The 11959-nt window shown below is 40.5% G+C and overlaps 1 protein-coding gene across 1 annotated transcript in view; it reads left to right on the top strand.

Annotated features, from left to right (window-relative positions):
• Window positions 1-11959, top strand: part of DNAH8 (dynein, axonemal, heavy chain 8) — a 262658-nt gene that overhangs the window by 149080 nt on the left and 101619 nt on the right. The window contains exons 57-60 of the mRNA XM_015422004.1: window positions 5610-5719; window positions 6316-6490; window positions 8671-9030; window positions 11243-11437. Of these exons, the coding sequence (XP_015277490.1) occupies window positions 5610-5719; window positions 6316-6490; window positions 8671-9030; window positions 11243-11437 (840 nt within the window). The remainder of the gene's footprint in view (window positions 1-5609; window positions 5720-6315; window positions 6491-8670; window positions 9031-11242; window positions 11438-11959) is intronic.

Raw genomic sequence — 11959 nt, 5'->3', positions numbered from 1 at the left:
TGCCTCGCCTGCCCCCCGCTGTCGCCGCTCTGAAGCGAGGCCTGAGCGGCTTGTAACCGCCGGGCCTCGCTCGCCGGTCCCCGCCCGCCCGCCAGCCAAGCCTTCTGCTGCCCTCCCATACCCCTGTGGCGGCGGCAGGAGCGGCAGCGAGGCAGTTCGCAGAGCGTTCCCTGCACATGCGCAGGGGACGCTCTGTTACTTCTTTTGGGATTTAAATATCCCCCATATTTTTTTTACACTTTTCAGATTTTTGTGCACACCTGGGGATCGCCCCAAATGTGCACGAAAATCTCCCCGCCCCCCAGGTGCCCCCGATGTGCAGATTTAGATATCCGCACGCAGGGGGCGCCTTTCGCTATTAGTATAAGGATGAACAATGCAATGGAAACTGCCTGAAATATCACAGACCCTGTTCCCTTTATAAAACTCATACAACTCTATTCCCTGTATAAAAATCATTTAACAAGTCTGTTTTATACATTCCACAAAATGCTAGAAGACTGGGAGCCTACTTGGCCTTGGCTGGCAGGCCATTTTACTGGGTGAGAGCTACAATGGAGAATGCTCAAGTTTGGGCAGCTGTTAATCTTATCTGCTGGCCTGGGTGGCACCTTCAAAAGGTTTGCTCAAATGAGCAAAGTTGTCACAGTGGAGCATATTGGGAAAGGCATTCTTGCATATATGCAGATCATAGTACATGAAGGGCTTTGCAGGTTGATGTTGTTCAATTGCACAGTCAAGTCTGACTCCTCACGACCTCATGGACCACATCACACCAGGCCCTCCTGTCTTCCATTGTCCTCCGGAGTTTGCTTAATTTCATGTTCGTTGCCTCAATAACACTGTCTAACCATCTCATCCTTTGCCGTCTCCTTCTTCTTTGACCTTCAATCTTTCCCAGGAGCAGGGTCTTCTCCAGTGAGTGCTCCCTTCTCATTTGGTGGCCAAAGTATTTGAGCTTCAGCCTCAGTATCTGGCCTTCTAGGGAACAGTCAGGGTTGATTTCTTTTAGGATTGACTGATTTGATCTCCTTGCAGTCCAGGGGACTCTCAAGTGTCTTCTCCAGCACCATAATTCAAAAGAATCTATTCTTCGGCGCATGGCCTTCCTTATAGTCCAGCTCTCACAGCCATACAGTACTACTGGGAATATCATTGCTTTTGTTAGCAGGGTGATATCTCTGCTTTTTATTATGCTGTCAAGATTTGCCATTGCTTTCCTCCCAAGGAGCAAGTGTCTTTTAATTTCATGGCTGCAGTCATCATCTGCAGTGATCTTGGATCCCAGGAACGTGAAGTCTGTAGTTGCTTCCATGACTTCTCCTTCTATTCGAATCATAAAATCATAGAATGTTAGAGTTGGAAGGGACCTTGCAGGTCATCTAGTCCAACCCCCTGCACTCTGCAGGAGCATAGCTGAAAGATAGCCCTACATACCTACAACATACCCGAAAGATGGCCATCCAGCCTGCACTTGAAAGCATCCAGCGAAGGAGCATCCACCACCTCCCGGGGCAGACTGTTCCACTGCTCAACCACTCTTACAGTTAGGAAGTTTCTCCTGATACTTAGCCGCTAACGACTCCCTTGTAATTTCCACCCATTAGATCTAGTCTTGCAATCCGGAGCAAGAGAGAATAAATCTGCTCCATCTTCTACATGACAGCTCTTCAAATACTTGAAGACTGCAATCATGTCCCCTCTAAGCCTTCTCTTTCCCAACTCTTTCAGCCTTTCCTCATAAGACTTGGATTCCAACCCTCTCACCATCCTGGTTGCCCTCTTCTGGACACACTCGAGCTTGTCAACATCCTTCCCAAAATGTGGTGCCCAAAACTGGTCACAGTACTCCAGGTGAGGCCTGACCATAGCAGAATAGAGCGGAACTACCACCTACCGTGATCTGGACACAATGCTTCTGTTAATGCATTCTAAGATTGCATTAGCTTTCTTCACAGCCACATCACACTGCAAGCTCATGTTTAGCTTGTGATCAACCAGAACACCCAGATCCCTTTCACGTGTGCTGCTGTCAAGCCAAGTCCCTCCCATTCTATATCTGTACCTTTGATTTTTTGTACTTTAGTGTAGGACTTTGCACTTCTCTCTATTGAAATTCATTTTATTTGTCTCAGCCCACTGTTCCAGCCTATCTAGATCATTTTGAATCCTGTCTCTGTCTTCTTAGAATTAGCAATCCCACCTATCTTTGTGTCATCTGCAAATTTGATAAGCATCCCCTCTATGTCTTCCTCCAGGTCATTTATAAAAACATTGAACAACACCAGGCCTAGAACCGATCCCTGTGGCACTCCACTTGAGACTTCCCTCCACATAGACACAGAGCCATTTACGAGCACTCGTTGGGTACGATTTTTCAACCAACCATGAATCCATCCAATGGTTGCACCATCCAGCCCACACTTAACCATCTTATTCTCAAGGATATCGTGAGAAACTTTGTCAAATGCTTTACTGAAATCTAGATACACTATATCCACAGCATTGCCAGAGTCAACCATTTTGGTAACTGTAAAAAAAAAAAAGATAAGGTTGGTCTGGCATGACTTATTCTTGATAAACCCATGCTGGCTAGTACCAATTAACTCATTCCATTCAAGCTGCTCACAGACAGAGCATTTAATAATCTACTCTAGAATTTTCCCAGGTATTGATGTCAAGCTGACAGGCCTGTAATTTCCCGGGTCTGTCTTTTTTCCCTTCTTGAAGATTGGGACAACATTTGTTCTTTTCCAGTCCTCCGGCACAACACCAGTACTCCAGGACATCTCAAGGATTAGAGACAGAGGCTCTGAAATAACATCTGCAATTTCTTTTAGCACCCTGGGATGCAAGCCATCCGGCCCTGGAGATTTGAAAGTATTTAAGGCATCTAGATGCTCTCTAACCATTTCCTTACTTACTCTGGACTGGCAGTTTCTCATTCCTTTATATGCCCTGCATTTTTCAGTTTGCATACAGCTTGCCTTATGGTTGAAGACTGACGCAAAGTGAGAGTTGATTAATTCCGCTTTGTCTTCATCCCTTGTTAAGGGTTGACTGTCTTCCCCTAGCAATGAGCTTACTCCATCCCTGTTCTTTTTGCTCCAAATATAGGCATAGAAATTTTTCTTGTTGTTCTTAGCATCTCTTGCAAGCCTCAGCTCCATCTGCGCTTTAGCCAAGGAGTGATGGGGCCAGATGCCAGGATCTTATTTTTTTAATGTTGAGTTTCAAGCTAACCTTTGCGCTCTCCTCTTTTATCGTTAGCAAGAGGCTCTATAGGTCCTCTTCACTTTCTGCTATTAGAGTGGTATTGTGTGCATATCTGAGGTTGTTGATGTTTTCCCCAGCAATCTTAATTCTGGCTTCTGAATAATCCAGGCTGGCATTTCGCATGATGTACTCTGCATATAAATCAAATAAGTGGACAATATACATCCTTGTCATACTCCTTTTCCTACGCTAAACCAATCAGTTGTTCCATATCCTGTTCTGCCACTTCTTGACCCTTATACAGGTGTCTCAGGAGACATTTGAGGTAGTCTGGTACCCTGTTTCCCCGAAAATCAAAAATAAGCCCTAGCAGGATTTCTATGCATTTGTGGTATAAGTCCTAGTGTGTCTTCTTGAGAAAAAATAAATATAAGACAGTGTCTTATTTTCGGGGAAACACGGTACTCCCATATCTTTAAGGACTTGCTATAGTTTGTTGTGATCCACACAATCAAAGGCTTTAGCATAGTCAATGAACCAGAAGTAGATCGTTTTCTGGTACTCTCTTGCTTTCGCCACAATCCAGTGAATGTTGGCAATTTGATCTCTAGTTCCTCTACCTCTTAGAAACCCAACTTGTCCTTCTGGCAGTTCTCTATCCATGTACTGCTGTAGCCTAACTTGTAGGATCTTTAGCATGACCTTGCTAGTGTGCCAAATGAGTGCAATTGTGCAATAGTTTGAACATTCCTTGGCATTGCCCTTCTTTGGTACTGGAATGTATACTGATCTTTTCCAATCCTGTGGCCACTGTTGTGTTTTCCAAATTTGCTGGCAAATTGAGTGCAGCACTTTAACAGCATCATCTTTTAAGATTTTGAATAGCTCAGCTGGGATACCATCACCTCCACTAGCTTTGTTGTTAGTAATGCTTTCTAAGGCCCATTTAACTTTGGATTCCAGGATGTCTGGCTCAAGGTCAGTGATTATACCGTCGTGGTTGTCAAGGACATTGAGGTCCTTGTACAGTTCTTCTGTGTATTCTTGATATCTTTTCCTAATCTCTTTTGCTTCTGTTAGGTCCCTACCGTTTTTGTCCTTTATCATGGCCAGCTTTGGATGGAACGATCCCTCAATTTCTCCAATTTTCTTGAAGAGCTCTCTAGTCCTTCCCATTATATTGTTTTCCTCCATTACTTTGCATTGTTCATTCAGGAAGGCTTCCTTATCTCTCCTTGTTGTTCTCTGGAAATCTGCATTCAGTTGGGTAAATCTTTCCTTTTCACCATTGCCTTTTGCTTTCCTTCTTTCCTCTGCTATTTGTAAAGCCTCATCAGACAGCCACTTTGCTTTCTTGCATTTCTTTTTCTTTGGGATGTCACCAACCTCTGCCCATAGTTCTTCAGGCACTCTATCTATCAAATCTTGTCCCTTAAACCTATTCTTCATCTCCACTGTATATTCATTAGGGATCTGATTTAGGTCAAATCTGAATGGCCTGGTGGTTTTCCCAACTTTCTTCAGTTTAAGTCTGAATTTTACAATGAGTAGCTCATGATCTGAGCCACAGTCAGCTCCGGTTCTTCTTTTGCTAACTGGATAGAGCTTCTCCATCTTTGACTGCAAATTATATAATCAATCTGATTTCAGTGTTGCCCATCTGGTGATGTCCATGTGTAGAGTCACCTCTTAAGATGTTGGAAGAGGGTGTTCGCTATGATCAACATGTTATCTTGACAAAACTCTGTTAGCCTTTGCCCTGCTTCATTTTGTTCTCCAAGGCCAAACTTGTCTGTTATTCTGGTAACCTTTGACTTCCTGCTTTAGCATTCCAGTCTCCTATGATGAGGAGGACATCTTCTTTTGGTGTTAGTTCCAAGAGGTGTTGTAGGTCTTTATAGAACCGGTCCACTTCAGCCTCTTCTGCATCAGTGGTTGGTGCATTGATTTGAATTACTGTGATGTTGAATGGACTGAACCCAGAAACTAACTGGTCACCAGTGGGGCATTTAAGAACATTTTCAGTTTACAGCTGAATTGTCTTTTTACAAGGAAACTATCAAATCTGTATTGATTTTAAAAGTTTTGTTCAAGTCCTTAAAACTATGCATTAATTTGATCAGGACATAATCTAAAATTTTAACAATAGTCTTTGGAAGTTGTTTTTTAAAATGCTTTATACAGAGACAGCTAAACATTTCTGCTGATCATGTGCTATGCAGGGTCCATCACATTTTCAAGCCTCTTATTGCTTGTGCTGGCCTTATCATGTTGGAAGTCCTGCTGTCAGTGCCCCTATGTGGAGTCTGTACAATTGAGTTGGAGTGGTAAAAGTAATCTTTTAAAGGTTATTAAAATGTTAAGATTATTAACAGTATTCTGTTCCTTTTCAGGTATAATTGGCTGTGGATACTTTCATCCATGTAGATCTTTTAAAGCAGAAATATGTGATGCGATCATAAAATTAGTATCAGCAAGCAGAATACTGTGGCAATGGACTAAGGTACAAACTACAAAATGTACAGAAGCAGAGACTATATATTCTCTATTTGAAATATTTATAATAGATGACAGAAATGTGTTGTACACCATTAGGTGCATGCCCAGAAGATTTATGTTTTCAGTTGATCTTCATTTGTTAAAACAATGTTTATTTTTGCTGTTTTCATTTTTTACCACCATTACTTTTTCATTATTTGTTTGTTTTTTATTGCTTACTGTTTTCCCTTTTCCTGACTTTCTCCCCACTTCCTATGGAGACTGGACTGGTTCTGGGCCAGGAAATATTGCTGCTACTGGCAGGCAGATCAAGCACAAAGCTCCTGTGTCCTGACAGTCTACCCAAAAGAATATTCATCCATTTTTCATTCTCTAAGATATATTGCAGTTACATATCTTACAGTTTTCTTCTTGATGCCATGACATTTTTGCACTGATTTTGCCAAAATAAAGCAGCTTAGGGACAAATAAAAATGGGAAAGCAGGGGTATTTATTGTTTGGCAAGTCTGAGTACTATTGGTTTATTGTTTGGCAAGTTTGAGTGCCTTTATTGCTTTCTAGCTACCATGGAAACCTTCAACGTATTGTTTTTGCTTTAGGTAAAGATGCTTCCCACACCGTCCAAATTCCATTACATCTTCAATCTTCGAGACCTTTCCAGAATTTGGCAAGGAATGTTAACTATAAAAGCAGATGAATGTTCTAACGTTGAGACTCTTCTGGCACTATTTAAACATGAATGCACTAGAGTAATTGCTGACAGGTATGTTCATTGTAGGGCAAGAGAGAAAGCCCATCACCTTCCACACAGGTCTTGTTATGAAGACCATGTACCACCAGAGGTATACTGAGGAAAACAAGAACCAGAAGAAAACTGTAAGGTGAAAAACAAGACTTCTTGTGAGTATAATTCCTCCCCTCTTGAAAAAGACTCAAGGAAGTCTGCAGCTGTATCAGTGCACATGAGACTGGCCATGCTTTGGGTTACTGTCCTGCATTAGTTTCAGAAGGAAAATTCATGGAATATAACACTGTGAATGGTGCCCTCATGAAAGTACTATTTTTTTGTGGTTGAGTCCTGCAAGATGTTTTTTCCCATCTGCTGTTCCCAAACTTTGGACTTTCCTCCCGCAGGAAATGGGAGTGGTACCAGCCCTACAGCAATTTTGGAGCAAGTGGGAGCTACTTATTCTGGAAAGCCCTTAAAATGTATTGATTGAAGAACAGTGCCTGTTGCCTGTATTGCACCTGATGTTTCACATATTGATTGTGTTCATTTGATGCTGGCTTTTAATTGAATGTTATTGATTATGACTTTTTTTGTTTGCTAAATTGTTAGCCACCTTGAATGTCTCTAAAGGCCATCAGGTGACATAAAAGCACTGAATTAATAAGAGCCGGATTCTAAAAAAGAAAGGAGAAGGTTAAAATTTACTTTATAAACCTGGTTTACAAGCTAAAGAATAAACCATAGTTTGCCATTTTACCCAGTTCAGACATCACAAGTTAGTTTCAAACCAGGAGGTCTTTAGTTCCCCAGCTGCACATGGGGGAAAGAAACAGGTGCAAGAAGGAGAGAGTGTAAGCCCAAGGACTTTTTGGTTCATTCTCATGACAAATAACCAAGGTTTGTTCATGATGTCTGAATGCAACCATTTGTTCCATAAGTTTCGAGCTGTTCAAAATTAGTGTTTTCCCTTTTCTATTAGATAGCCTGCATCTCTCCTCTAGAGAAGATTAGGAATAGTCAGGGGAAGAGACTACAAGGTACCCTGTGAGGAGTGTCTGAGGAAACTAGGCTGAAGAAGACCCATCCTGAAGCTTTATTTTAGAGCAGCTTACTCAGTGATATATTGCCCTAGAGTGGAGTCACTGCTTGCATTTGCTTCAGGAGTTTCTGTGCCTGTCTTCTATAACATGAATGCCCATGCTTGGCTTCCGGTCGGGGGAAAATGGCGAGTTGACACACCCTGTAATGAGCTCAGGGTGGACGGTGGCTTTTTCTGACAGTTTGGGCAAGTTTTTGTCCAACGCGGCATCCCCCAGTCGGGGGATTGACTAGCAAGCAACAAGGTCCAAGGGAAGGTTGAGATTGGTATGATCAAGGCTCGGAGGAGGCTTGTGTCACACTTTGATCCCCCCTCCTGGAGCGGGCGTTTGCAATCAGCACTAAAGGAGCCAACCGAGCTGAGGATTCAGCATAAATTCGTCATTTCCCGACTTCTTAAGAACAAAGAACGAAATTGATGTGAGAGAAGCAGTGAGAAAACCTAAGATAAACAAACAAGGTAACAATAACGTTTTGCTTACCGGGAGAAAGTTGTAATGAGAATTTGAAGCAAGCGGATGAGCATAAAAGACTTTGCAAAAAATATTCTGTTCATTCCAGAGATGAAATGATCTTTTAAAGCGTTAAAAACAAGAAAAAAGAGACTTTGTTTAGCATTCCTGTGGTGGCTGCATTGAGATAAAGAACTGAGTTTGAGATCAAAACTGACGCTAAAAATCGCGAGACTGAAGAGTAGGAGAGTAACATAAAAGCACTTCCGGCTGGTCTTGTGAATGGGGAAGACAAGCTGAGTGCTAGAGTGGATGACGGAGGACCAACAGACAACCGGAAGAAGATCGGCAGTGAAAAGGGAACACCAGGGGACGGATTATTTGGTGGAACAGGATGGATTATTCGGTGGAACAGGAAACAGGAACTTACAGAAGAGCCTACTCTAGCCAGAAAATCATAGAGAAATTGCGCCCACCATTTTGTGGAAGTCTGAACTTTAAAAGGCAATTTTACAGCTAAAAATTAATAAAAGTAGTGCGAAAAGTGGGCGATTTGAATAAGCACATAAAAAAGAGCTGGACTATATGAAAGAATTACAATTGGAGAAGGTCTAAAAACAAAAGTTTTAAAAATGGATGTAAGAAAGAGGGCAGCCTCTGTTTTAATCCCGAAGATGGCCGGGAGAGGGCAGCCTCTGTTTCAAGCCCGAAGATGGCTGGGAAAGAGAAAAGGGAGTGGCAACCGGCAATAGACGCTATGGAGAAGAGAATGATGGAAGCTATTCAAGGCCTGGGGAAACAGATGGAGCAACAGATGGATAAACATATGGAGAAGCAGATGGAACAGCTGGAAGAAGTCCAAGAAAAAAATATGGTGAAGATGAAAGAATTAGTTGTTGCAGAGGTGGCCGAAATTAAAAAGGAGGTGACAGACATCAAAAAGGAATTTCAAGGTTTAGTAACGAAATCTACAGAAATGGAGCAAAAATCGCAAGATATAGACAAAAAAATGGAAACTGTGATACAAGAAAATCGTAGACTGGGTTCAATGATGGAGTTTAGAGCCCTAAGATTAAAGACTTTACTTTTTACTCCAATAGGCACAATTCTTTTTCCAGGATTGATATGATTTGGATGTCAGGAGAAATTGCATTAAAAACACAAAAAGTGGAAATTTTGCCAAAGAGTAACTCTGACCATAACCCAATAATTTGGATATCAAAAGAGAAGAAGAAACAATTTCAGTGGAGGTTAAATGAAGATTTATTGCATAAGCAAATAATATTTGAGATACTACGTAAGGAAACACAAGTTTTCTTTCAGTTGAATTTAAATCAGGAAACGACAATTCAAACTGTGTGGGATGCATACAAAGCAGTAATGAGAGGACTACTGATATCTTTGAATGCGAGAGAGAAAACGGAGAAAATGAAGCAACAAAGTGACATACAAGATAAAATCCAACAAAAGGAAAAAGAATTAAAGAAAAAACCTGGAAAAAAGAAAAGAATCAAAGAAATTCAAATTTTGCAAGACCAGCTGAATGTGATATTAAATCAAGAAATTTATTGGAATTTTTCAAAATTGCAACAAAAATCATTTGAAGGGGCAAATAAGCCAGGAACGTTTTTGGCATGGCAACTGAAAAACCGAAGGGAACGGAGAATAATAAATAGAATTATGGAAGATGAAAAGGAAATTGTGAACATAAAGGGAATAAAAAGAACATTTTAAGTACTATGCTAAGTTATTTCAGAAGAAAAATGTGGACTTGGAAAGGATTAGAAAGTATTTGGACAAAATGGAAATGCCAAAACTGGATAAATAAGTAAAAGAAATGTTAAACGGCCCAATTAAGAAAGAAGAGATTTATAGTGCGATAGATGGAGCAAAGTTGGGGAAAGCTCCGGGACCAGATGGATTTACAGTAAAATGTTATAAAAAATTAAAAGAGGAGCTAACCCTGATTTTTGAACTTCTGTCAAACGAAATAAGGGAAACAAAAATGATCCCAGAAACATGGAAAGAAACCAATATATCACTTATTCCGAAAGAAGGACAAGATCTAACAAATGTACGAAATTACAGACCTATTTCTCTTTTAAATAATGACTACAAATTGTTTGCCAAAGTGATTTCCGAAAGATTGAAGAACTACTTGAAGGATACAATTAAAGAAGAGCAAGCTGGATTTTTACCAGGTAGACAAATTAAAGACAATTTAAGAATGGTGATAGGTGCAATTGAATATTATGATAAACACCCAGAAAAAGAAGTTAGCTTTTTCTTTGTGGATGCGGAAAAAGCCTTTGATAATTTGAATTGGGACTTTATGTTTCAAGTTATAGAAAATAATGGATATTGGCCAGCCATTTTTAAACATAATTAAGGCAATCTATTTGGAACAGAAAGCATCACTGAACGTAAATAAAGAGATGACAGAACAATTTGAGGTACAAAAAGGGACAAGGCAAGGATGCCCGTTATCACCATTATTGTTCATATGGATTTTAGAAGGGTTGCTCGGGAGAATAAGAGAAGACAAGGACATAAAAGGCCTTACAACCAAAGGCTTTACCTATAAGTACAGAGCATTTGCAGATGCTGTAATGTTTCCCCCTGCTGGAGCAGATGTCTAATATCAACAGTAAGCTGGATGGTGTCCAAAAGCAACTGACACAGATGGATAAGAGAGCAAATAAAATTGACAGAGCCATCAAGAAAGTTGAAACAAAACCCAAAATTGGAGGATGTGGAAAAAGAGAGAGCTGTAGACAAAGGCCAATTGTTACAACTACAAATGGAAAGATCAGTGTATGTCTTACGCTTTCAAGGTGTTCCTGAGCAAAAAGGAGAAAATCTGAAACTAATTTTAAGTGAAGCGTTGACACCAATGACAGACATTAAACAAGATGTGTTGCAAAATGATATTGATTTGGCATATTGAATGTTATCTGGATTTTATTAAGAAAAATAATCTACCTGGAGAAATATATGTGAAATTCTCAAAGAGATCCACCAGAGACAATGTTTTGGAAGCTACATCTGGAAAAGTCTTGAAGGTCAAAGACGACAAAATAAAAATTTTAAAGGACATTCCAATCGAGACACGGAAGTGAAGGCGACAATACAAGGACTTAGCATTTCTCCACAATAATTCAATTCCTTTTAGATGGATTTTTCCTGAGGGACTTGTATTCAACTATAAGGATAAGAACAAAATTGACTCTGTCCAAAAAACCAAAGACTTTTTGAAACAGCAACAAAGCCCGAGTAAAGATGATACGAAATCTGTGGATAATATGGAAGAGGAGGAAGTTAGTGATGGAGAATCAGATGACACCTCAAGAAGTTCCAGTAGTACTTCGGAAACCTCAGAATTGGAGAAAGGGGCTGCTGCAGCGAAAATTCCCAAAGCTAATCTGAGGTACAAGAAGAAACGTAAAAAATAAGCAGGTAGTTTAACAGAATAGGGATGATTAATCACCTGAGATCAGTATTATGATTCAAGATAGCTTTATTTAGAATTCAACCTTTTGATTAACATTTCTTCTTCTTCTTTTTTGGAGCCCCCGGAGGGGATTTTTTATTGATTTTTTCCGCTACAAAAAACTACAACAGAAAAAGGGAGGGGGAAACTACACATATGGGGAGAAAGCAAAGTACCCACTACTAACTAAAAACCCAAGAGAGGAGATCCTCCAACTAGCTTTTATACATCCAGTCTTTTCAACATTTTTCTTTTTTATGAATTGTGTTAAACTTTTAAAATGTTTTATCCTCCCAGTTTACATTTAACTGCGCGATAACAGTACCCCCAATCATCCCCAAGAACCAGAGTTCTCAAAGGCACAATTCAAAGTCCTTCAGCCTTTTTACTTCTTCTTCTCTCTTCTCTTCCGCAACTTGTAGGGACTTTTTGGGGCTGCTGCCCCTTGCTCAGACAGAGAACCCTCACCAGAT

Source organism: Gekko japonicus, unplaced genomic scaffold (assembly GCF_001447785.1).
Source record: "Gekko japonicus isolate JY-2015 unplaced genomic scaffold, Gekko_japonicus_V1.1 scaffold960, whole genome shotgun sequence".
NCBI lineage: Eukaryota > Metazoa > Chordata > Lepidosauria > Squamata > Gekkonidae > Gekko > Gekko japonicus.
Note: the sequence above shows the minus strand (reverse complement) of the source record. Positions and strands in the feature narration are given on the sequence as shown.